General features: G+C 48.1%; 2 protein-coding genes across 4 annotated transcripts in view; one reads left to right on the plus strand and one right to left on the minus strand.

Annotated features, from left to right (window-relative positions):
• Nucleotides 1-213: 213 nt before the first annotated feature.
• Nucleotides 214-9044, minus strand: TXNL1 (thioredoxin like 1). Its single transcript, XM_059492800.1, has 8 exons — nt 8825-9044; nt 7526-7622; nt 7028-7201; nt 6687-6809; nt 5722-5791; nt 2630-2802; nt 1403-1507; nt 214-436 (listed from the first exon to the last, which is right to left on the minus strand). Exons 1-8 carry the CDS (start codon nt 8920-8922, stop codon nt 407-409), a joined length of 870 nt encoding a protein of 289 aa, XP_059348783.1. The 5' UTR covers nt 8923-9044; the 3' UTR covers nt 214-406.
• An 851-nt stretch (nt 9045-9895) lies between these two features.
• Nucleotides 9896-25954, plus strand: part of WDR7 (WD repeat domain 7) — a 37391-nt gene continuing 21332 nt past the window's right edge. For all 3 annotated transcript variants that reach the window (XM_059492710.1, XM_059492711.1, XM_059492713.1), the window contains exons 1-17: nt 9896-9923; nt 14971-15139; nt 15817-15923; nt 16311-16389; nt 16651-16825; nt 16969-17045; nt 17709-17828; nt 18143-18288; nt 18679-18781; nt 18894-19035; nt 19446-19694; nt 20351-20571; nt 21065-21260; nt 22095-22309; nt 23310-24073; nt 24181-24269; nt 25414-25494. In XM_059492710.1, coding sequence (XP_059348693.1) covers nt 14984-15139; nt 15817-15923; nt 16311-16389; nt 16651-16825; nt 16969-17045; nt 17709-17828; nt 18143-18288; nt 18679-18781; nt 18894-19035; nt 19446-19694; nt 20351-20571; nt 21065-21260; nt 22095-22309; nt 23310-24073; nt 24181-24269; nt 25414-25494 — 2920 coding nt within the window. In that variant the 5' untranslated portion in view covers nt 9896-9923; nt 14971-14983. The remainder of the gene's footprint in view (nt 9924-14970; nt 15140-15816; nt 15924-16310; nt 16390-16650; nt 16826-16968; nt 17046-17708; nt 17829-18142; nt 18289-18678; nt 18782-18893; nt 19036-19445; nt 19695-20350; nt 20572-21064; nt 21261-22094; nt 22310-23309; nt 24074-24180; nt 24270-25413; nt 25495-25954) is intronic.

Raw genomic sequence — 25954 nt, forward strand, 5'->3', positions numbered from 1 at the left:
TCTCCAATCTCCTCCCTGTGCTCTGATTTCCAGGGAGTGCACCCTGGAAATGTCCCAAATGCAATAAATGACCAGAATAACTGCACGCTGGTTTTCAGGGCCTGAAGCTCAAGTGTGTGGGACAACACAAACTCTGAGCTCGCTGGCAGGGGCCCTGTGAACTCCCACAGCCTGGAACAGCCGCCGTCCCTTCCTGCAAGAAGAAAAGGCACCTTGGCAAAAGTCAGCGCTTTTATTTACAAATCCGGCAGCAGCAGGAGGAACGGGAGCAGGAGGAGGAGACGAGGAAGGTGCTCCAGCTAAAGCAATGATTTATTGGGAATGGCAGCAAATCAAAGGGACAGTCCCTGCTTATGGCAGCACTTATCCAGGAATGGAGAAAGGAAACCAGCCTCGCCACGGCTTCCTAGTGGCTCTCTCCCTTCTTGCCCACTACCTGCAACAGGAAACAGCACAGTCAACCCTCTGCCCAAAAATTCCCTTTTTTTCCCCCAAAAAATCCCCATTTCCCCCCCAAAATTCTCAATTTCCCTCCCCTGCAAAGCTCCCTTTTCTTGTCCTCAAAATTCCCCTCTTCTCCCATCAAAATTCCCTTTTTTCCCATCAAAATAGCAATTTTCCCCATCAAAATACCCATCTTTTTGGGATTTTGGGATTAAATAGGAATTTTATAAGGAAAAATGATAATTTGGGGGAATAAATGAAGTATGCTACAGAGGGAAAGTGGTTATGTAGAGGAAAATGGGAAAGAAAGGAGAAAAAAGGCAGAAAAATTAGGAGAAAGGAGAAAAAAAAGAGGAAAATGGAGATTTGGGGGAAAAATGGGAATAAATAGGCAAAAAAAAAGGGGGAAAGTAGAAAAAAGAGCAGAAAAAGGGGATTTTCATTTCATCCCTGCACTAATACCTACAGCTGCTCCACATGTGTGAGCTGAGCAAAACAAAAGGGATTTTGGGGAAAAGTGAGAGGGAAAATGGGAATAAATAGGCAAAAAAAGGGAAAAGTAGAAAAAAGAGGAGAAAATGGCAAAAAAAAGAAAAGGGAAAAGATGAAACACTGGCAGCCAGTGTTTCCAGTCTGGGAGAATGAGGGAAGTCTAAAATCTGCGTTTGTTTTAGAACAGCAGAATGATTTTTAATGATCTTGAGTGGCAGTGAAAGGCAGGAAAAGCTGTAAAACTCCTTTATTAAGTTATTAGCAGGAGAGAAATGAAGTTTTAGTTAAAAAAAGAAATTAAATTTTGGTTTTGCTGCTAAGAACTAAGTAGGTGTCATGTTGGTGTTAGTGCTTTTAACCTGCTGAAAACCTGTGTACCATAAATATTGAAGCAGTTCATTTTAAATTAAAAAAAATAAAATAAACTACTTTATTTAAAAATAAAGAATAAAAGCAAGGGGCTCACTCGTTTGAAGTCGTTCATGTTGGTGGCCTGCACTGGAGTGCCAATAAATGTGAAATATGTGATTCTCGTCGTCTCTTCGTCACCATGATTGGACTGCACAAACAGCTGCCATGGGGAAAAGCCAAAAGAAGGACTTTTAAAATTTCAGATTTTAATTTTTATATTTTAATTTTTAGATTTTAATTTCTGAACAATCCCTTTGCCAGGATTTTTTCTGAGAGGCTCAGGAACAAAATGAATAATTATCTGCTGCTGTGCAATGCAACAGGTGCATCTGTGATTGGTCTGATGTGGTTGTTTTTAATGAATGGCCAATCACAAGATTTTATTATCATTCTTTTCTATTCCATGCCAGCTTTCTGATTAAATCCTTTATTATTTTGGTATAGTTTTAATAATGTACCTATCATAAAATAATAAATCAGCCTTCTGAACCATGGAGGCAGATCTTTGGTGTGGGGATCTCTACTTGTCAGAGTGACTTGGAGAAAAGTTCCAAAGTCTTTTTTCCCAGCCTGGTGCCTGAAGAAGGAGTCAGGGCTCTCAAGGTTGTTTATTGGATCTTATCTAGAAAATTCTTTTTCCTGTCCAGCAGGACAGTTCCAGGCACTCTGTGTTATGTGTTTACACTAAAAACGACGTGTACAATATTTACAATTATTTTCCAATACCTATCACCTGTGTTAGACAGTGAGCTTCTACTCCAGACCAATGCAAAAGTGCCACCATCACAGCAGAAGATGGAGGCCAGGACGAAGAAGGAGAAAGGCTGGGCACAACCAGTTCCCTCCATCTTGCCAAACCAAAACCCCTAAAATCTACTTTTCCACCCTGGGATAACTTCACTATTATTCTACTTAATTTGTCCTGACTCGCAGAACTTCATCTGAGGTTGGGAATTTGCCCCATGGGTCATAATCAAACCCACAGGTGTTTTGGGCCCTGAGCCCCCTGGCAGGGGTCCTGGATGCTCAGGACAGCCAGAGGGATTTGCACACCTCATCCCTTCCCTCTTCCAGCTGCTCCAGATGTGGGAGCTGACCAACTCACACCTTTATTTCCATTACACACATCTCAGTCTCTTATTTAATAATGATTGAGAGAGCAGTGCCTTTCCTGACAGCCTGTAACCCCCAGCTGGGATCCCCACAGCCCCAGGCCGGCCGTACTCTGACACAAAGCGAAGAACGTCAGAGCAGTGCCACTGCCCGGGCTGGTGGCACTCACAGTGACACTGTTGACATTCTGGAACTTGACGTAGCGCAGCTGCACGATGCCATCCTCCCTGATGTCCTCGGGGCCCAGCTGCAGCGCCTGCGTGGGCTCGCTGCGCTCGGCCTCCTCAAAGTCCATGGAGCGCGGCAGGTTGATGAAAATCTTGATGGACTTGGGGCCCTGCCCTGGACACACAGGCAATGGGAATTACAGTGCAGGGATGGATTTGGGGCCATGGACACACACAGGCAATGGGAATTACAGTGCAGGGATGGATTTGGGGCCCTGGACACACACAGGCAATGGGAATTACAGTGCAGGGATGGATTTGGGGCCCTGCCCTGGACACACACAGGCAATGGGAATTACAGTGCAGGGATGGATTTGGGGCCCTGGACACACACAGGCAATGGGAATTACAGTGCAGGGATGGATTTGGGGCCCTGGACAAACAGGGAATGGGAATTACAGTGCCAGGGATGGATTTGGGGCCCTGCCCTGGACACACACAAGCAATGGGAATTACAGTGCAGGGATGGATTTGGGGCCCTGCCCTGGACACACACAGGGAATGGGAATTACAGTGCAGGGATGGATTTGGGGCCCTGCCCTGGACACACACAGGCAATGGGAATTACAGTGCAGGGATGGATTTGGGGCCCTGCCCTGGACACACACAGGCAATGGGAATTACAGTGCAGGGATGGATTTGGGGCCCTGGACAAACAGGGAATGGGAATTACAGTGCAGGGATGGATTTGGGGCCCTGGACACACAGGCAATGGGAATTACAGTGCAGGGATGGATTTGGGGCCCTGCCCTGGACACACACAGGCAATGGGAATTACAGTCCCCACAAACGGCAGAACCCAGCCAGGAGATTGCACACACTGCACAGCGGGAGCTTGGTTATTATAAAATATGGGGAATATTTCAGTGGATCTCTGTCTGGCCTGGAATTGAGTCCAGGTGTCTCTCTCCAGGCTACCAAACTATAAACACTTCTATGTGTGTACCAAACCACAATAAATATTGCATTTGTGTATCAAACTATTGTAAATCTTTGTGTATCAATCTATAGTAAATACTTTATTTGTGTATCAGTCTATAATAAACACTTCTACCTGTGTATCAAACTATAGTATATCTGGTATTTAATTTTGTGTATCATTTTGTGTATCAAGTACTTCATTTTGTGTATCAAAATATAATAGCTATTTGTATCTATAAGAAATATTTTTATTTGTATATGAAACTGCAATAAGTAATTTGTGTATCAATCTATAAGAAATAATTCTATTTGTGTATCAGTCTATAATAAAACTTTGATTTGTGTATCAAACTACACCAAATACTTTATTTGTGTATCAACCTATTACAAATATTTCTATTTGTGTCTCAAACTGCAATAAACACTTCTATCTGTGTATCAAACTATAGTAAATATTTGTGTATTAATAAATATTTCTATTGATGTATCAATCTATAATAAATCTGTGTGCATCAAACAATAAGAAATACTTTATTTGTGTATCAAGCTGTAAGAAATACTTCTATGTGTGTATCCACCTATAATAAATATTTCTACTGTGTATCAAACTATAGCAAATATTTGTGCATTAAAATACAATAAATACTTTATTTGTGTATCCACCTATAATAAATATTTCTTTTTGTGTATCAATCTATAGCACTTCTATGTGTGCATCAATATATAACCAATATTTCTATTTGAGTGTCAAACGACAATAAATAAATTGCGTATCAATTTATAATAAATACTTCTATGTGTGTATCAAACTATAATAAATACTTCTACATGTGTATCAACCTATAAAAATATTTCTATTTATGTATCAATCTACAATAAATACTTCCATGTGTGCATCAATCTGTAATAAACATTTCTATTTGTGTACCAGTCTACATACTTGTAAATGTGTATCAATCTGTAATAAATACTTCTATGTGTGTATCCATCTATAATAAATATTTCTATTTGTGTATCAAACTGCAATAAATAATTTGTGTATTAATCTATAATAAACACTTCTATGTGTGTATCAACCTATAATAAATATTTCTATTTGTACATCAAACTATAGTAAATATTTGTGTAACAATCTATAATAAATATTTCTTGTTGTGTATCAATGTATAATACTTCTTTGTGCATCAACCTATAACAAATATCTCTGTTTGGTGTATTAAACTACAATGAATTGTGTATCAATTTATAATAAATGCTTCTATGTGTGTATCAATCTATAATAAATATTTTATTTGCATATCAAACTATAGTAAATATTTGTGTATCAATCTATAATAAATCTGTGTGTGCATCAAACTATAAGAAATACTTTATTTGTGTATCAATCTGTAATAAATACTTCGTTGTGTGCATCCACCTATAATAAATATTGCTATGTGTGCATCAAACTATAAGAAATACTTTTTTGTGTATCAATCTGTAATAAATATTTGTTTGTGTATCAATCAATAATAAATCTACATGTGCATCAAACTCTAAGAAATACTTTATTTATCAATTTATAATAAATACTTCTATGTGTGCATCCACCTATAATAAATATTTCTATTTGTGTATCAAACTACAATATTTTATTTGTGTATCAATCTATAAGAAATATTTCTATTTCTATCTGTGCATCAATATCTATTAAATACTTCTATTTGTGTATCAATCTATAACAAATATTGCTATTTATGTATCAATCCACAATAAATACTTTTATGCGTGCATCAATCTGTAATAAATATTTCTATTTGTGTATCTGTCTATAATAAATGTAAATGTGTATCAATCTATAATACTTTGATTTGTGTATCAAACGACAATAAATAATTTGTGTATCAATCTATAATAAACATTTGTATGTGTGCATCAATCTATAATAAATATTTCTATTTGTGTATCAGTCTATGATAAATACTTGTATGTGTGTATCAATATAAATACTTCTCTTTGTGTACCAAACAGTAAGAAATACTTTGTGCATCTATCTGTAATAAACTGATTTGTGTGTCAAACTCTGATCTTTGTCCATCAATCAACAATAAATAATTCTACGTGTATCACTCACCATTGTCTGGCCCCTGCAGTTTCATAGAGTAAAGCTTGACAGGCTGACTAAAAGCTACAGTGATGAGCAGCTGTGGAGGGAAAAAACCAAAATTACACACTGGTTTGTGCACTTGGAACCAAGTGGAAAAAAACCAAGAGGGAAAAAACCAAAATTACACACTGGTTTGTGCACTTGGAACCAGCCCAGCACAGGAGACAGGGATAGGGCAGCTCTGGAATAAAAGGCTGGGCTCACTTGCCCTGTTCCACCCATCCTGTGCCTTTACTGCCCTGTGCCTGGGCATTCTCAGGGTGGAAACCTTGGGAGCCTGCAGGAGAACATCCCTGCATCCATGGGCAGCACAGCCTTGGAGGCCAGATATCCTGCAGGAGAACATCCTGCATCCATGGGCAGCACACCCTGGGAGCCCTGCAGGAGAACATCCTGCATCCACGGGCAGCACACCCTGGGAGCCCAGGGCTCCTGCAGAACATCCTGGATCCATGGGCAGCACTCCCTTTCCTGCAGGCCCCCAGCCCCTCAGGAGAAGCCCCTTGGATCCATGTGCAGCCCTGTCCCCGTGCAGCCCTGTCCCAGGTGCAGCCCTGTCCCCGTGCAGCCCTGTCCCCATGCAGCCCTGTCCCCATGCAGCCCTGTGCAGCCCTGTCCCCGTGCAGCCCTGTCCCCATGCAGCCCTGTCCCCGTGCAGCCCTGTCCCCATGCAGCCCTGTCCCCGTGCAGCCCTGTCCCAGGTGCAGCCCTGTCCCCATGCAGCCCTGTGCAGCCCTGTCCCCGTGCAGCCCTGTCCCCATGCAGCCCTGTCCCCATGCAGCCCTGTGCAGCCCTGTCCCCATGCAGCCCTGTGCAGCCCTGTCCCCGTGCAGCCCTGTGCAGCCCTGTCCCCATGCAGCCCTGTGCAGCCCTGTCCCCATGCAGCCCTGTCCCCATGCAGCCCTGTGCAGCCCTGTCCCCGTGCAGCACACCTGCTCGTCGCAGTCGGACTCCAGGTAGGAGGAGTCCTTGCGCAGGCAGTTCTCGAAGCCGTGCTCGTCGCTCTCGTTGAGGCACTCGCAGCCAGCCTTGTTGATGAAGGGCAGCAGATCCATCTGGGGACAGAGAGCACAGCTGCTCACAGCTGGGACAGCCACAGCACGGCACACAAAATGCATTTTAATGACTGGGGACATTCTTCATTCGTAGGAAATGTGTATATGTCAACATTTACATTTTCTCAGGCAGCTCTGCCTAAAACCCAACTATTTAACTTCAAGTACATTTGTTTTAACACTTGAGCTACACAACAAAGCTGTGGCGAGCTACTCACATATCCTTTGGGGATGTCAGTGTCCTCGCTGTTGCCAGGATCGTTCTCCAGGTGCTGTTTGATTTTGTCCTCCAGGCCCACGGCATCTGCTCCCTGGTACTGGTCGATGCGCACCTTGTTCCGGAAGAACAGGAACGTGGGCGTTGCTGAGATGTTGTTGGTGGCAGCCGTGCCCTGGGAGCAGATGTGAGTCCCCATGAGTGCTTCAGGCAATCTCACCTGCACCACTGACAGCTACCCAGTCCCACCAATAAACCCATTTATTTCATTTTTTAAATTTATTTAATTCACCCTAGTGCTGTGCGCAGTATCTATTTGGGGCTGAGGATCAATGAATTACTGTGCTTCCACACTGCTCCAAGGCAGGGCAGCACAGCAGGAGCAGGGATATTCCCCTGGCAGGGATTTGTTCTCCCAGTTTGGGAGCAGCCACTGCAGGGCCCCTGTGCCCTCCCCGGTGCCCATCCCCGGGCAGCAGGAAGGGTCTGGAGCACGCACCTGGCACTGGTGCACGTCCACCTCCAGGAACGTCGCCTGTGGGTATTTGTTGCTCAGGGCGTTGAAGGCGGGCGCGATCCGCAGGCAAGGGCCGCACCTGTGGGAAAAGCGACACGTCCATGGATTCCGCTCCTGGTTTCTGTGTCAGTGCCTGCCCCAAATGGAATTGGAATGTTCCTGTTCTTCCTGATATCCTGCTGTAAAAACAGCCCCTCTACCCGGCTGCCCGCTGCTGATACAATGAACTATGGCATTTGGGAACCTGCAATTTATTGTCTTCATTTGCATAATTTTTACCACAGTCCTGCTCAAGAAAGTGTTACAAAGGGAAAATACTACTAACCAAAAACTCGTATCTTTAGTCCATCCTGGGAAAAAATTATATTTACACACAACTTAAATATTTAATGGTCAACACGTATCAAACTGCTCCCACAACAAATCTCATTTACACCTATAACCAGTTATTCCCATGTTTATTTGGCCCTGGGAGGACAGAGTTGGTTTCTTTTGATTTAATGGCATTGCTTTGGATGAAAATGTGTATTTTTTATTTATTCTGCGTCAGCGTAAGTGTAGGAAGTGCTCAGCTGTATCAATTCCTGTAAAGGGAGTTTCTCACTGAGAAAGAGAAACGAAAAGTGGAATGAAAAAACCCCGACGCAGAAAATTGGCAAAAAACCACCCATAACTAAGAGGCAGCAGCCACAAAATAATGAGGTGCCCTATGAACTCCCAAACCCCTGAGATTATCACTATTCTGCCTAATTTCACAAATTAATGGGGATAATTCAGATATCGAGGTTTATTTGGTGACAAATTCATCCCGATTTCACCACAATTGCATCTCCCTGCTGAGGAGGGGGAAAGGGATAATCGACATGTCCTGGGCAAATGGGGTGCGGATCAAGGCAAGTTTTATGGGGCAAAAGATGTTTTTGCAAGTTTTAACTTGTTTTTAGTGCTGTCCGTGCCTTGTTCCCATCACTTTCCTGCCCTTTAACGGGGCTTTAAACCAGCGCAGCCCCTGCTCCCTCAGAGCGCCTGAGGGATGGCGGGTCCGCGGGCAGTGGGTTCGGCGGGAAAAACGGGAATTTATCCCAGGACCTGGGAACATCGTGTTAAAAATCACGGAACTTAGAAAGGGGCTGATGCTGCGACTGCACTGACGCGTTCCGGAGCGCCCCTCACGCTGCAAACCGCGCCGGGGAAGCCCGAATAAAAACACGGCAACAGCGGCGCCTTTCCCGGAGCCTGAGGCGGAACGGGCGCGCAGGAGCCGCCCCCGCCCTCACTCACCCCCTCATGGTGAACTTCACCACGGCCAGGCGGGAGCCGGCGGCGCTCAGCTCGGGCTGGAACTCGGTGTCGTTGGCGATCACCTTCACGCCCGCCATGGCCGCGGGCCCCGGTGGCGGTGCCGGGTGCGATGTGCAGCGTCACGGCGGGCAGGACGCCCGGCATGCACCGCTGGCACGGGCGCAGGCGCGGCCGCCCCGCTCCGCTCCCGCCCGGCCGCCATCTTGGGGTAGGGCAGCGCGGAACCCAGTGACGTCACCGGCCGCCATTTTGGGAACGGGCAGCGATGCCCCCGGCCGCCATTTTGAGAACGGGCAGGCCGTGAGGGCGCGGCGCCCCCTGGCGGCCATTTTGGGAAAGGGCAAGCGCGGGAATTTTGCGAAGGGAGACGCGATTTTAAATATCAAAATAAAACTTCAGCACTAGTTTCGTCATCAACTCGTTTTTTGATGACGTTATGGGGATGACTGATGTAAATTTTTGTCACCTTACTGAAACTATGCTTTTTAATAAAGTCGCGCCGTCGCGTACGGAAAAGAATTGTGAAATAAACCCTGAAGCCAAAAGGGGGGAAATAAGACATAAGTGCTTGTAACGACCACAAAATAAAACCAAAATTAAATCCAGGACTTTCTCCGACCCAATTTGCAGCGTCATTCCTGACAACTTCCCAACGTACTTTAGAACCCTGAGCAGCACACCCTTTCCTGCAGGCTCCCTGCCCCTCAGGAGAACATCCCTGAGGGCCACTTCATAATGTCACTTCAAGATGCCTCCTAATTCCGTTTTTCCTGCTAAACACCAGGAATATCCCCAGCACTTTACTCTCGCCTGTTCAAAAGCCTCGCAGTAATCGCTAACCAATGAATTAATTTTTAACGCAAGTAATCACCGGTGGGCTCCCTGCGCTCCCTCAGCGTCACCCGGCGGTTTCCACGGCGGCGGCGCTTTGCCGTCAAGCGCGCCGGCCGGGGCTTTGCGCCAGTGTCGCGTGACGCGCTGTCATCCGGCCGCTGCCGCACCGAGCGCGGCGGGGCCGCGGCGCCCGGGACACCTGCGGGCCGGGACGGCCCCCGGCACCGACACCGGCACCGAGCAGGTGCGACAGGGACCGGGGCGGGAGAGCGGCTCGCTGCCGGCGGGAGCGCGGGGCCAGCCCGCGGCGCTCCGCAGGCCCCGCAGCATCCCCTGCGCCGGGAGCGCTGAGGAGGCTGCGGCAGCGGCCGGCGCGGGGACCCGGGCGGTCCGGGACCGACGCCCGGCTGGGCCGGAGCCCAGGGAGCCAGGGATCCCGGGACAGCGGTAACGGAGCGGGATGGGGTTTGGGATTCCGTCAGGGCTCACCTCAAAGCGAGCACCGGGTTATTAATGGATGGATGGAGGTTTCCATCGCTGCTAACGGAGAGGCTCCTGGCAGGAATGGATCCTCTGAGGGGTTTAAATGCCTTTTAATGCCGATTTCTTGCTACCTCGCAGCCTTGCCCGGGTTTATTTCCCTTTCCCGTGCCAGACCTGGTGCTCTTGGCACCCAGGGATGGGATTTGGGGTGCTCCAGCTGCTTTGGATAACTGTCCTTGGTGACAGTTCCAAACAGGAAAAATTACTGTGGCTTCAGTGTGTCATCAAATTAAGCACCAGGAAAACCTAACAAGTGGCTTCCGAAGGTGTTAATTAACTCGACTCTCGTGTCCCAAATTAGTGTTTTGTTCTGTCTCTAGGTTTGGAAGCTCCTGCATACCCAGGGAAGGTGTTCTCATTGTATTCTCCCTCCATCAATGGTCCCTTCTCTCTATCCCTAAGTAACAATTAGAAAGTCTAACCTGTCATTAAATGTAAAATCATTAGATTTTCCCAAAATGCATAAATAGCCCATTCATAGCTATGTTCTACTATTTAACACTGTTTAGTGCTATTTATTAGTATTTTGGGGGCAGATTATTGGAGTGTGCACACAAATCCTGTGATTAATTCTTTCCTCAATGGAAATACAAATGTTTGGGAAGAGCTGCTCTGGTGTAACAGAGGCGGGGTTAGTTTTGTTTTACCTCCTCCTCCCATGGGTTTGTTTTGTTTGGGGGCTTTTCTGTAAAAATCCACAGTGTGGATTTCTGGGTAGACAGCTTGAAAAGGGTTGGAGTCTTGGATTCAGTGTTTAACTCCTTGTACTTGAAAAATCAGTTTAGTGGCTTTACTGAAATAGGAACTGATCCGGGATTAAATGTGCCTAAGTCCCACCTTCAAGCAGAGCAGTTCAAAGAGTCACACATTAGTTAACATTTTTTGGTTCATTTCCTCATTTAAACAACTGCTTTCTGTTAAAATATTTTTAAAAATCCTGGTTTTGGGAAGGTGTTTTTGCACATCCCTGCATTTGTTCTGTTTATTGTACAATATTGTTATGTGTTTCCCACATCCCTGCATTTATTGTATCTTACTGTCTTATGATTAGAATTATTTCTATATTATTTATTTTTTATTATTTGCAAGGTTTTATGTGAGAAAATTTCAGGTGGAGGAAATAAATACAAGGATGACGTGTGTACATCCCTGTGTACATGGAATAACAGAATAATCTGCTTCATTGTGTTTTGGGAGGAAAACCAGGATTTTGGCACTTGTGGATAGACACAAATTTACCCCATGGAGACACAAATGTTACCAGGAGGAATTGTACTCGTGGCATCTCCATTTTGTGTTTCCAAGTTCCCTTTTCTGCAGGACCCAGAGGGTTTGGGGCAGTTCTGAGTGGTGGGAATTGCTGTGGGAGGATTCCCTGCCTGCTTTTGGGCCCCTTTGGCACTGGGACAGTGCTGATTTGCTCCTGTGCTTTGTCATCACTGATGTAAAAAAATGGAATTATTGATTGTTTTCAGACAAAAAGGCATTTTGGTGCTGCCAGGGGCTGCACTTGGTGTGTGCTGGGGCTGAGCTCTGGAACCCAAATTCCTGGGGAATTAGCATGTGGCTTTTCCTGAAAAGGAAGTTTTTTATGAAGGCCTTGCGCTGCCACAGTCACAAACTAGAAGGAAAGAGGTAGTTTCTGTTTTTCCTCTCTCTCCCAGAGCCTTGCTGTGAAATACTCTGAGACCTGGGCTTGAAGTGGGACTGTCAGGGGGTTGATAATGTGGTTTCTGCATGGAAAATCCCAAATCTCTTAGGGTTAGTTGTGTGCTAGTGCTCTTGTATGTTGTAATACCCTCCTGTATGTTCCTTTTGAAAATTCCCTTTATTCAGAGTGGGGTGGGTAGGAAGTGTTCAGAAGTGGCTCTAAATGCAGAATTGTTAAATACATGATATCAAGCAGCAATGCTGGGCCCCTAGCAGGGGACTTTCTGTATTTTATTAAAAATGCAGCTGTTTTGGACAGCCCTGTGACACAGGAACACTGTGACTTGTTCCCTGAGCTGGGAGCAGTGGGAAGGGATTTTTGTGTTGCTCATTGGTGTTTTTCAGCTCTGCTTTAGTCATTTCTGGTTTGTTTCCTCACAAAAATTGAGTGGGTATTTATGTTTGTGTGGGCGGTTTTGTTCTTGTTGTTGATATTTGCATTTTGGTCTGTTGCATCTGGACACTTTATTCCTGCTTTTATTCCATTTTTATGATGATTTCCCTGCAAATGAAGCCTGCTTTAATTGTAGCTCTTGGTTTGTTTAAAATGTTGTTTAAAATGCTGCATTAATTTCTCTTTCTGTGCTGTTATGGTCCAGACAGAGCAATTGATCCAGCATTGCATAACAATTAACTCTGCAGGGCCAGGTGTGGTTTGCAGTGTGCAGAAAGCCTGGATTTTTGCTCTTTATTGATCCTGATCATTACAAACGAGTTTTAATTTAATAGCTTTTAATGAAGATGGGCCAGTGGGCTGCCAGAAATGAGCTGCTTGCCTGGGAAGGGCCATTTGGTGTGGTATCAGTGATTTGGTGATGTGGATTTTGTGGAAACCCCAGAGCTGATCCCTGCCTTGCCAGGAGCCTCCCGGGAGCCATGTGTAATCCTTAGCCATTCATTACCCTGCCCTCGCTGGCTCCCTTCCCCCTTTTTTCCACAGACACAGTCACGTTCCAGTTCCCTGGCTGCACAGGGTGGCAGCGCTCATCACATGGAGTAACAACTCCTGTGCTTTTGCACGCATGAGAAATGACAGGGATTCCTGTTGGAATGGATCCGGGTGCTGGCACAGGTTGTGCAGCGCAGAGTGACCCTAATTTTGCTGTCATAACTCAGATTTATTCCCTCTGAAGTGCTGTGAAACAGGTTTACAGACCCATGAAAACTCAAGGTAGGAGAACGTGTATATAGCTATAAAAAATCCACAAAACCACACATATTTCATCCTCCTCTAAATCAGAGCTCTGCTTTGAGCCAGGGTGAGTTCAGAGCATAAACCTCCACAAGATAATCCACAAGGAGTGTTTGGTTATTAATTTAACAGGACCTTTTCACCGATAAGAAAACCTCCATTCTAACAGCATGGGCAGGCTGGGAATGTTGCTACCACAAACAGAGGGTTGTTGTGGGGTTTAAATCTTGTGCAAACTCAAGTGGGTTTTATTGCCACAACTTGAGTTGCTATTCCCAGTCATTGAGACCGTTTTGGCCCAGAGACAACTGAAATTCCACTGTGTTTTTTGTGTCAATATGTTCAGAATATCCGAAATGTTGCTGTAAAGATATTGCTGGACCCATTTCCTGCTGGAGAGTGGCCAGCATCCAGTTTGTCAGTGGATTATACAAGGTTGATTTCACCTAAGGCAGGATATTCCATATTCCAGCATGAATGTCTGTGTAGCAGGGACATAACAACATCAGGGGTACAAAAACTGCTTCAGCCTCAGGGTTTAAAACATTTGTAACTTCAAAATTACTCTAGAAAGAGGGATTCGGGCAAAAGTCCTTGTGTGCACAGGGGTGTGCTGTTTGGCCCCCAATTTTTACTCCTTTCCCTTTTGGTTTAAAGGATAATATTTTGGATTTTGGCCAGACTGCAGCCTTCCCCCACCACACCCTCAGAAAGTAAATAAACAGCAAAATTGCCTCATACCTGGGGGGTCATGTCTGTCTGTCCTTCTGCTGCTCCTCATCTGCTGCATCCCAAATGTGAGGGGAAAATGGTGGGAAACATGAGGGGACAGAATGGCAGAGATGGGAGGGGACAAGATGGCAGAAACATGAGGGGGAAAGATGGCAAAAACATGAGGGGAAAAGAGCAGAAAATGTGAGGGGAAAAGATGGCAAAAACATGAGGGAAAAAGAGCAGGAAACATGAGGGGAAAAGGGTGGAAAATGTGAGGGGAAAAGATGGCAAAAACATGAGAGGGAAAGGGTGGGAAACATGAGGGGAAAAGATGGCAGAAATCTGAGGGGAAAAGGGCAGGAAACGTGAAGGGAAAAGGGTGGGAAACCTGAGGGGACAGAATGGCAGAAACAGGAGGGGACAAGATGAAACATGAAAGGGAAAACATGAAGTAAAAAAGAATAGAATACATGAGGGGAAAAGAGCAGGAAACATGAGGGAAAAAGATGGCAAAAACATGAAGGGAAAAGAGCGGGAAACCTGAGGGGAAACGATGGCAAAAACATGAGGGAAAAAGAGCAGGGAATGTGAGGTGAAAAGATCAGGAAACATGAGGGGAAGAAATGGCAAAAACATGAGGGGGAAAGAGCAGGAAACTTCAGGGGAAAAGAGTGGGAAACATGAGGGGAAAAGATGGCAAAAACATGAGGGGAAAAGAGCAGGAAACGTGAGGGGGAAAGATGGCAAAAGCATGAGGGAAAAAAGAACAGGGAACGTGAGGGGAAAAGATGGCAAAAACATGAGGGAAAAAGAGCAGGGAATGTGAGGGGAAAAGATGGCAAAAGCATGAGGGGAAAAGAGCAAGAAACATGCAGGGGAAAGGGCGGAAAACCTGAGGGGAAAAGAGCGGGAAACCTGAGGGGAAAAAGAGCACGGAACATGAGGGGAAAAGGGTGGGAACTATGAGGGGACAGAACAGCGGAGACAGGAAGGGACAGGATAGTAGAAACAAGAAGGGAAAAGATGGCACAAACATGAGGGGAAAAGATAGAAAAACGTGAGCTGAAAAGATGGCAGACACCTGAGGGCAGGGAGCAGGCCTTGCTGATGCTGTTGCGCTGTTGGGTTGCAGGCGCGCAGTGGCCATGGCCGGTAACAGCCTGGTGCTGCCCATCGTGCTGTGGGGCCGGCGCGCCCCCACGCACTGCGTGTCCTCCCTGCTGCTCATCGATGGCTCCGTCATCGTCACCGGCTGCCACGACGGGCAGATCTGCCTCTGGGACCTGGCTGCTGACCTGCAGGTAATGGAGGCACCGTTCCCCCAGGCCTGTGCTCCCTGTCCCCCTGCTCAGGCAGCCGCTCTGCCCTGCCCTGCCCACAGCGCTGTCAGGGGTTACACAGAGGGGTTTTGCCTCTTGGGCTTCCTACAGGAGCAGCGCCTTGTTTAACTCATTCCAATTTCTTGGAGCCGCTCTAAACCAGTTGCTTTCTAGTTGAGCTGTTCAATATGGTGTTGTGAAAAGGAGTTCCTTCCCAATACCCCATCTGGCAGTGGGAAGGCATTCCCCCTTTCCCTGGCACTCTATTCCCTGTCCCAAACTCCTCTCCAGCTCTCTTGGAGCCCCTTTTGGCGCTGGAAGGGGCTCTGAGGTCTCCCCTTAGTTATGGATTTATGGGGAAAACTCTTAATCTGCAGCACAATCTTTTATATTTGGCCAAACTCAATTTAAATTGAATTGAGCCAAATTCAGCACTTGATTTGTAAATATTGAGAGGAGTTTGCAAAATGCTTTTTCCCCCCAAATTCTTATTCCTGTGTGGAGCAGAAAGTATTCCAAGATGATCCATCCAATGCTGTGTTAATTAAACGTGTGTGCACATATGAATGCATATATAACACATGAAGTAGGAAGCTGGGTTATGGATGTTCTGGTCATTTGTGTGATTTTGACTCCCTGTTTCCTTTCCCTGCTCCCAGATCAATCCCAGAGCTCTGCTCTTTGGTCATACAGCCTCAGTTACTTGTTTATCCAAGGCCTCAGCTTCCAGTGAAAAGCAATATATAGTGAGTGCATCAGAAAGTGGGTGAGTTTCTAAGTGTTTGTTATGTGCAATAATGGGAATTTGTGCCCAGTTTATCCATATATTCAACACTGTGTTTGATTTTTATCCTCAAGATAAAATTCCTCAGCAAATACATTTTACTTTTTGATTGGTTTTATGTATTAGTCAGACAGCAGCAGTTAAATGGTAGAAGCAGGTAGAAGGGGGTAGAAGCTGCTCAGATTCTGTAATTTATCCTCACAGGGAACAGGAGGTTGTGTGGATTTATGAGGACTGGAAAATCCAGTTGATTTTGAGTTTCTCTAAATACAACTGACCTAATCCCTGATAAATGGTTCCAGTGAAGTCCCCCCAGTGTGAAGGGTTTGAAGTGCTTGTTTTCCACGTGGTGTTTTCCCCGCGTTCCAGGGAGATGTGCCTGTGGGATGTGAACGATGGGAGGTGCATCGAGTTCACCAAGCTGGCCTGTGCACACACGGGCATCCAGGTGAGCGTGGGAGCACTGGCAGGGAGGGGAGTGTGCTCTGCAGGCAGCAGGGTGGGTCTGGGAGCACACCTCGGGGCCAGGATGGTTTGATGTCTGTCCTGCATGGATTCTAATCTGTGTTTGTTCCCGTCTCTGCAGGCAGCAGGGTGGGTCTGGGAGCACACCTCGGGGCCAGGATGGGTTTGGGAGCACACCTCAGGCCAGGATGGGTTAATCCTGCCCTGCATGGATTCTAACCCCTGTTTGCTCCCATCTCTGCAGTTCTATCAGTTCACAGTCGGCACGCAGCGGGAAGGGAGACTCCTGTGCCATGGACACTACCCTGAAATTCTGGTGGTGGATGCAACCAGCCTGGAGGTTCTCTACTCTCTGATATCCAAGATCTCTCCTGACTGGATCAGCTCCATGACCATCATCCGCTCCAACAGGACACAAGGTGATTGTTTCTCGTGGCAGGGACAGCTCCCACCGTCCCACGGCATCCAGCCTGGCCTTGGGCACTGCCAGGGGCAGCCACAGCTTCCCTGGGAATCCAGGTGGGGAGCTGTCTGTGCCTCAGGCTCACTGTGTGTTTCCCAGAGGACACTGTGGTGGCCGTGTCCGTGACTGGCATCCTCAAGGTCTGGATCATCACCTCGGAGGTCAGTCGCATGCAGGTAAGCACAGGCTGCTGCAGTAGTGCCACTTCTGGTGGGATGGAGGGTTCTGTCCCTCAAATTCTGCTGCTGATAGCCCTTTTTCCTATTCCAGTAGAAAATTACTGACTGGATTTTCCTTTACTGGTTTAAGTTGCCGCCAGAATTCCTAATACTTCTTAGAGAACTGATTTCCAAATGAAATGTAGGATTATGTCCAATTTTCCCAACTCTGTTTTTTATTTGTACCGTGTAGTGATTTGGGTTAATGTTTTACTGAGCAGACCATACAATTTTTAGGAATATTCATTGTATGGCATTATCTCCAGCTCCCTGTTATTTGCCATTTCCTGGGTACTAATGAATAAAAGTCTTAAAGGAGATTTGCCCCATGTTTCAGGGGCAAATCAAGGTTTTTTTCATGGAAAATACATTAATCAGCTGAGGAAAAATCACCTTGTCTTTGGGAGTGACAGGGAGTGGGATGTGCTTCCCTGGCTGCAAGGTCAGCAGCACTAATCTGGGGAACCGGGGGATTAAGGCCCAGAGGGGACACCATGTGCTCTGCAGATCTGCTTAGGAGAGGCACGGAATAAAGCTGCTGCAGGGTTTGGGTGTTCCCCTGGCACCTGCAGCAGGGCCTGGCAGGGAGCAGGGGCTGAGGGCTGGCTCTGTGTGCCCCAGGACACCGCGCCGGTGTTTGAGGAGGAGTCCAAGCCCATCTACTGCGAGAACTGCCAGAGCATCTCCTTCTGCGCCTTCACGCAGCGCTCGCTCCTCGTCGTGTGCTCCAAGTACTGGAGGGTAAGGCACGGCCCCTCCCTCAGGACCCCCATTAAACGTCATGAGACATCCGTGTCTTAATCCAAGTCTCTTCAGTGTACCCCTACACTGAAATACACAAATATTCAATGTAAATATACATCTATTTAATGTATTCCTAGATATTTAACCCAAATCTCTGCCCGTGGGGAGGTTTGGAACAAAATGGCCCTAAATGTCTTCAACAATCCAAACCATTCCATGATTCTGTGATACTGAACCCAAAACCAGCTGCTGCCTGGGCATTTTAGTGTGTAATTAATTGGTTAATAACCACAGACTTTGTTTCCTCTCAGGTGTTTGATGCTGGAGATTATTCCCTCTTATGTTCAGTGCCCAGTGAAAATGAGCAGACCTGGACTGGTGGGGACTTTGTGGCAGCTGATAAAGTGATTGTATGGACAGAGGATGGACAGAGTTTCATCTATAAATTACCAGCCAGGTACTCAACAGAAAAATACCCCCTTTGTTTAATTTTGGATTGATTTGAATTGAGTTTTTTGAAGAGCTACTGAAATATTGGTCCAGTAAGGGAAGATGTGTAAATATAAAGCTATAAAATTAATTCAAAATTTGGCATCAAAGAGGTTAAAAATGACAGGAGTAAAATCAAAGACTTTCCTTCTGATATCTTCATGATGTGATTTTTCTGGGTAGTGACAGTGTTTTATCTTGGGTATTCCCACATAAATCATGTGGGAACTCCTTCCTTGCCCTCGTGTGATCAGAGCATGGGGATAGGAGCAGCCCCCATGTCCTGCTGTGGGAATCACTCTGTAAATGCAAGGAATGTTATTATTACAAATGTATTATGTCCTTTCTATGTTCCCAGCTGCCTCCCAGCCAGCGATTCGTTCCGCAGGGATGTGGGGAAGGCAGTGGAGAACCTGATCCCACCGTTGCTGTACAGCGTGTTGGACAGAGCAGAGAAACAGGTACATCTCTTTAGGGGCTGTGTCGGGTTTGTCCTGCTTTGAAGGGAGGGAAGCTTCGAGCTGGGCACGTGCTTTGTGCCTGCTCTGAGCTGGTTCCTTATCTTTCCAACAGCTCCTGATATGCCCTCCAGTGACTCGCTTCTTCTGTGGCCAGAGGGAGTTCTCCTACAGGCTCCTGATCCAAGGGGACTCCTCGGGGAGGCTGTGCATTTGGAGCGTGCCCGACAGCCTGGACCAGCAGGAGGGTGCAAAAGGTGCCTCGGTCATAGCCAGGTCCTTGTGCTTTCTGTGTGTTTGTGCTGAGCTGGATGAGGGTGCAAAAGGTGCCTCAGTCATAGCCGGAGCTTGGTGCTTTCTGTGTGTTTGTGCTGGATGAGGGTGCAAAAGGTGCCTCGGTCATAGCCAGGTCCTTGTGCTTTCTGTGTGTTTGTGCTGGATAAAGCTATGCTGGTTCTCCCACAGATCACAAAGTTGGGGTTTAATTGTCACCTCCTTGCAGGAATTGTAACTTCACCTTATCAGATATGTTCAAAATCTTAATTAGCATTACTGTAGTGACTCCATTCCCAGTAGAGAATCCCACAGTGGGTTGGGGAGACGTTAACCATCCAATTGCATCTCCCAGCCCCTGCCAGCTCATGCCTGTATTCCCCGCCTGTCCCAGGCCTGCAGGCAGCCACGTCCAGGTCCCTGCAGGAGGCCTTTGACCAGCTGAGCCCGCGGCCCGCGGGCATCATCGACCAGCTGAGCATGGTGGCCAACGCCAGCGAGCCCCTGCGCGTCACCGCCAGCGTCTACATGCCGGCCCACGGGCGGCTCGTGTGCGGCCGCGAGGACGGCAGCATCGTCATCGTGCCCGCCACGCAGACCGCCATCGTGCAGCTGCTGCAGGGCGAGCACATGCTGCGCCGAGGTACGGCCATGCAGGGGTGGAAACTCAGCAATCTGCTGCCATCGTGCAGCTGCTGCAGGGCGAGCACATGCTGCGCCGAGGTACGGCCATGCAGGGGTGGAAACTCAGCAATCTGCTGCCATCGTGCAGCTGCTGCAGGGGCAGCACATGGTGCGCCGAGGTACGGCCATGTGGGAACAGCATGAACCCACAAACCTGCTGCCATCGTGCAGCTGCTGCAGGGCGAGCACATGCTGCGCCGAGGTACGGCCATGCAGGGGTGGAAACTCAGCAATCTGCTGCCATCGTGCAGCTGCTGCAGGGAGAGCAGCGGGAACCCCACAAACCTGCTGTGCTCTCTGTGCTGGCAGTCCCTGCAGCTGCCCAGCCAGGCCAGGTGAATTTGGGTGTTTCTGCGGGGGTTTGAGGTGCAGGAGCAAAGATAAGGCAAGGGAGCATCTCCTGTGCTGTCCGGGATTGTTCCAGTAGAAATCTCAGTGGGGAAACCTGCCAGGGTTCCTGGTGGGATCCCTGTGCTGTGCTTGGGTGTGGGGGTTCCATATGGCATTACCTTCATAGTTTGGGGTCTGAGTGCAGAACAAACACTTGACGCAGAGATTCAGTTGTCTGTTGAATCTCTATTTCCCTCTCTTTCCTGTGCTTTTGTCCCCTGGCAGGCTGGCCCCCTCACAGGACGCTGCGAGGCCACCGGAACAAGGTGACGTGCCTGCTGTACCCTCACCAGGTGTCCTCCCGCTACGACCAGAGGTACCTCATCTCGGGAGGGGTGGACTTCTCCGTCATCATCTGGGACATCTTCTCGGGAGAGATGAAACATATCTTCTGTGTGCACGGCGGAGAGATCACCCAGCTGCTGGTTCCACCAGAAAACTGCAGCGTGAGTGCTCCAGGATAACCCTCAGTGCTCCTCAAGAGTGGGAATGCAACAAGGAATGCTGGGGATGCATCACGGACCCAGTCTGCAAGAGCTTCACAAAGAGGAGCTTGGTTATTCTGTCATTTATGGTTTCTTCCACCATGTTTTAATTCTATAAAGGGTTGAAAATAGGGGCTTTATTAAAGCTATTAAAAATAGGTTTTAGAGACAATCTTGCCTCTTGAAACTTAATAAATAGCATTTAATGAACAAAGTGACATTGACTGGAAACTCTGCGGTTTGCTTAGCAGAATGGGGTTTAATACCCATTTCTCTTTGTGATGTGCAAAGGATGGATTAAAGGGAATTTCTGGGAATTCTGTTCCCCGTGACCCCAGTGAGTTTGAACATTGGTATAGATGCCTGAGTCTGGTCACCCTGCTCGGCCCAGTGGGGGAAAGGTTTTAACACCAACTCTGCACAATGATCAATCTGTTTCTCTTTCCCTCCCCAGGCCCGAGTGCAGCACTGTGTGTGCTCTGTGGCCAGCGATCACTCGGTGGGGCTGCTGAGCCTCAGGGAGAAGAAGTGCATCATGCTGGCGTCCCGGCACCTGTTCCCCATCCAGGTGATCAAGTGGAGGCCAGCTGATGACTACCTGGTGGTGGGCTGCTCCGACGGCTCCGTGTACGTCTGGCAGATGGACACCGGTGAGCTCAGACATCCTGCCTGATCCCTTTTCATGGATAGAAATATGGATCTGAAATATGGAAATATGGATCTGCTCCTAGTGCTGTCAGAGCTGACTGAGGGATGTAGGAGCGATGGGGGTAGGACAGAGGTGAGAGATCTCTGGAGCCAGGTCATGGGGTTTATTGCAAAGGGCCCTGCTGGGAGTTGCCAGCCACAGCTCAGAGCAGGCTCCAGAGAAGTAAAGAGAGTGGGAAAGAGGATGAGAGAGCGAGGTTCCCATTACAATGCTATGAATCTTCTTCTGTGCTGAATATTCTAATTCTCACTAGTACAATACACAAATCCTACAGCATTTGCATACAGCCTATAAGAATCATTCCGTTACCATGCTGTGTTACATTTTAAACCCTAAAAACTCCTCTTTGGGCCCCTTCTGCCAAGCTATAGGGGCTGCTCTGACCCTTGGGCCTGTCTGCAAGCAGAGGGTGTTGTTCCATCAAAAGGGGATTACCTTCAGCTGGCCACACCATTGTTTTCCAGTTGTTCAGTAACTGAGGGATCTCAAACCTGGCTTTCATCTCAATCTCACTTATAGTTCCCATATTCTCACAATCTTTTGCCAGCCAATCATATGTATAAGGCTTTCCTGTTTCATCTACCCAGCAGAGGGAGAATTCAAACACTTTGGCACATTTCTATGAGGAGCTTCATACTGGGGGGTTTGTGACCCTCATGGGAACAGGGAATTCCATCCTTTCAGAGCCCAGCTGAAGCACAGAGGTTACCTGTCACCCCCAGGTGTCCGTGCCCTGTGCCATGTGGATGCTGAGCTGTCCCTGTCCCCGCTGCAGGGGCTCTGGACCGCTGTGTGATGGGGATCACGGCCGTGGAGATCCTGAGCGCGTGTGACGAGGCCGTGCCGGCGGCCGTGGACGCGCTCAGCCACCCCGCCGTCAACCTGAAGCAGGCCATGACCCGCCGCAGCCTGGCCGCCCTCAAGAACGTGGCCCACCAGAAGCTGCAGACCCTGGCCACCAACCTGCTGGCCTCCGAGGCCTCCGACAAGGTGCGTGGGCTGTGTTCATAAAAAGAGCTGAAATACGGGAAGTTTCTGTCATTTTAACCAGCAGGTTCTCAGCCAGAGCAACACAAACACGGTGCTTCCCCAGTTTATGTTGCTGTTCGTGTCCTACTCTCTGGTTGGGTTCCAGAGTCTGGAATCATGCAGTGCTTTAGTCTGGAAAAGCCCTCTAAAATGAAGTCCAAGCTTTAATCCCCCCTGCCCTGGGTTTGGCCAGCCCATTCCATGAGGAGCTGTTCCCCATATCCAGCCCAGAGCTCCCCTGGCACAGCTTGTGGCCAGCAGAGAGCAGCAGAGCTCCATTCCCAGCTTCTCCATGCGTCCCTTCCTGTGCCTTCTGTTGGGAGAGAAATCTGTGAGTGATGTGGTGAGAACATTCCTTAGAGGATCACCAGCAGCATGTTTCCATTAAAAAATGTCTGCTCAGGGTCTCTGCTGCTGCTCTGCTGGATCCAGGCAGAACTGGGAATGTTGCATTTGTTCCTGCAGGGTTTTATGTGTGGGCTCCTCATGCAGTGAGGGTGCTGGGAATGAAGGGCTTAGGGAGATTAATGCTTCAAAGCTGATGTTCATGTTCTGGTTTCCAGTCTCCTTTCTGACATCCTTCGGCTTTTTCCCTTCATTCCCTGGTTCCTCCCTTTTTTCCCCTTGGGAGGGAGAAGATGGGCTGAAGGGGAGTGACCAAGGGGTGCAGTAATTGCAGGTCTGGGTGACTCTGAGCAGCTGCTTTCCCAAAGCCCTATATTGATTCCATAGTTCACCCCCCAAATATGAAACATTTAATATGTTTTAAGCTTAATAACAATATTGCTGTTGCTTGGAACATAGCTGCACTGTCCCAGGGTTCAGGAGAAGGAAGTGTGAGCTTGTGTCTCTCCTGGAGAGCTCTGTTTATCCATAAACACCTGGCAGTGGGGTTTCTGTGGTTAGTGGGTGTGTTTCAGACCTGCCTCTGTGGTGAATTCCCTTTGCCCTGCTGTTCCAGGGGAATTTGCCCAAGTACTCGCACAACTCGCTGATGGTGCAGGCCATCAAGACGAACGTGACGGACCCGGACGTGCACGTGCTGTTCTTCGACGTGGAGGCGCTGATCATCCAGCTGCTGACGGAGGAGGCGGCGCGGCCCAGCGCGGGCGCCGCGTCCCCGGAGAGCGCGCAGAGAGCGCCCGGCGCCGCCGACAAGGGCGGCTCCTTCCTGGCCGGCAAGCGCGCCGCCGTGCTCTTCCAGCAGGTCAAGGAGACCATCAAGGAGAACATCAAGGAGCACCTGCTGGACGATGAGGACGAGGATGAGGAGGCGGCGAGGCAGAGGAGGGAGGACGGCGACCCGGAGTACCGCTCCAGCAAGTCCAAGCCGCTGACTCTGCTGGAGTACAACCTGACCATGGACACGGCCAAGCTCTTCATGTCGTGCCTGCACGCCTGGGGGCTGAACGCGGTGCTGGACGAGCTGTGCCTGGAGCGCCTGGGCATGCTGAAGCCGCACTGCTCCGTGTCCTTCGGCCTCCTGTCGCGGGGCGGCCACATGTCCCTGATGCTGCCCGGCTACAACCAGCCCGTGGGCAGGGCGGCCCTGCAGGAGCCGGGCAGGAAGATGTCGGTGACAGAGGGCCTGGGCAAGGGCACCTACGGCGTGTCGCGGGCCGTCACCACGCAGCACCTGCTGTCCGTCATCTCGCTGGCCAACACGCTCATGAGCATGACCAACGCCACCTTCATCGGGGAGCACATGAAGAAAGGGCCCAGCAGGTGGGGGAACGCTGCCATGGCCTGGCAGGACCCTCTGGGGTGCAGGGTTTGGTGTGGTTTGGTTGTTGGTGGGTGCGTGGATGCCATTGATCTGTGTCTCCATTTAGGCCACCCCGGCCGGGCACCCCTGAGATGGCCAAGGTGAAGCCGCCCCCTCCCGTGGCCAGCCATGCAGCACAGGGGCAAATCAAACAAGGTAAAACCGCTTTTTTTGCAACCCTTGATTCTGTTATTGCAGCTCATTGCACTGAGTTTAACACCTTGTTACCAAGAAATTACTGCATGGGAGGACACAGTAATGCAGTGTTAATGTCCATGAAGTTACTGGGCATTAGGACTGGTTTAGGAGCCAGTACAAGATGCTGACTCTGCCTTGACATCATCATTCCTGTTTCAAGTGCTCCCACACATTCTGGCTCTGAGGAGGCCTTAAAACCTGCAGCTCAAGGCTCTGCAGACTCATCCCAAAGTGTTCCTGTGGGAATGGTCCCAGCTCGGTGCCAGGATCACTCCTTGGCTGGTTGGAGCTCCTCACGTTGGAACAGAGTGAGCAGCTCCAGCAAAACCAGGCAAAAACCTCTGGAGTGAGGCTTTAGTTTCAGCCTGGGTGGGTTTGTGCAGCTATCATTTCTGGTTTCCCTAAATTTGATGCAAGTGGGGTTGGGAAGGGGTTTGCTCCAGCCACTCTGTGCCCCCCACCCTGGTGGGGTGGAAGGCCTGGAGAAAAGGTTTTTGTGTCCTTCAGGCTTGTTGGCATTTCTGTGGTAAAGAGTTGCATTTTTGCCTAGAGGCCCATTTAGAATGAAGTTAAATTCAGGCAGCCCTCAGGAATTCATCCTGGACATCCTGGTGGAACAGATGGGGCAGCTCGGGCTGATTGAGGTTAATTTTCTGGCCTTTGGTGCACAGCTTCCAAATCTGTGCAAATGTGGGAAAAGCACAAGAAGAAGCAGCAAAATTCCTGGGTTTCTAACTTACACTCAAGCAAGAAGTCAAACCAAAGCCACCTGCCTAAAAACATATTTAAAATCACTTGATTTAGATGTATTTTGGTCTTTTCAAAACATCCCAGTTTCTGTCACTGTCTCCATGTTCCTCTGCAGCTGCATGTCTGCCTCTTCCTTCTTGGAAAACCTGGAATTCTCATTAAGTTGGTTATTATTTTGAGTTGGATGTTATTTTGAAGCCGAGTTTTATTTTTAAGTTTAATATTTAAGTTGAAGATCATCCCCTTGTTTTCCATTCTCCAGTGATACTAACCCGTTTTTCTGCTGCTGCTCTCCTCACTTCCCTCTTTTTTTTTTCTCTCTCTTTTTATTTCTTCTTCTTTCCTCTGCAAGTTGCTCCTGCTGCTGCTTCCAGCACGGAATCTGGGCACTCTGACACTTCTGCTTTCCATTCCTGTTTCTTAGTCAACGAAGGTATTTCCTTCCTCACTTTTCTACTTGGCCTTTACTTCAGCCAAAACCCCTCCTCATTGTTCTTTTTATTTGATTTTTGAGGGAATTCTTTGAACATGGGCTACCTGGGGTAGGTTTCCCTGTTGGGGAAGCCTTAAATCTGAGTTTTGGTGCTGATGGAGATTTGAATTGAATACTGGACATACATTGAATAGAATATGGGACATTTTAATTTGAACTCTGGATTTCTCTCCTGGTTTTACCTGCACAGAGCTGTAGTAGGAATGCACCTGGATTAAGTGTGCTGAAATAAAGAATTTAGTTGGAAAATAAGGACAGCAGTGTGCTAGTAAGGATAAACTGTGCTTGGATCTGTTTGCACAAGTTTAACTGAGGATGAGTTTGTGCAATGTGAGCAGAGGTGGACGTGGCTGGGCTGGATGATGCTCAGGGCCCGTTCTGGATGATTTTGGGGTTCATT

Source organism: Ammospiza nelsoni, chromosome Z (assembly GCF_027579445.1).
Source record: "Ammospiza nelsoni isolate bAmmNel1 chromosome Z, bAmmNel1.pri, whole genome shotgun sequence".
Taxonomy (NCBI): Eukaryota; Metazoa; Chordata; class Aves; order Passeriformes; family Passerellidae; genus Ammospiza; species Ammospiza nelsoni.

Bases quoted from the DNA above. Each gene is read 5' to 3' on its own strand.
- TXNL1 (XM_059492800.1), bottom strand. From the start codon at position 8,922: ATGGCGGGCGTGAAGGTGATCGCCAACGACACCGAGTTCCAGCCCGAG. The intron at 6,810-7,027 runs GTGAGTAGCTCG...CTCTGTCCCCAG, and splicing joins CTGACATCCCCAAAGGATAT to ATGGATCTGCTGCCCTTCAT. The intron at 437-1,402 runs GTGAGCCCCTTG...TTCCTGTTGCAG, and splicing joins ACATGAACGACTTCAAACGA to GTAGTGGGCAAGAAGGGAGA.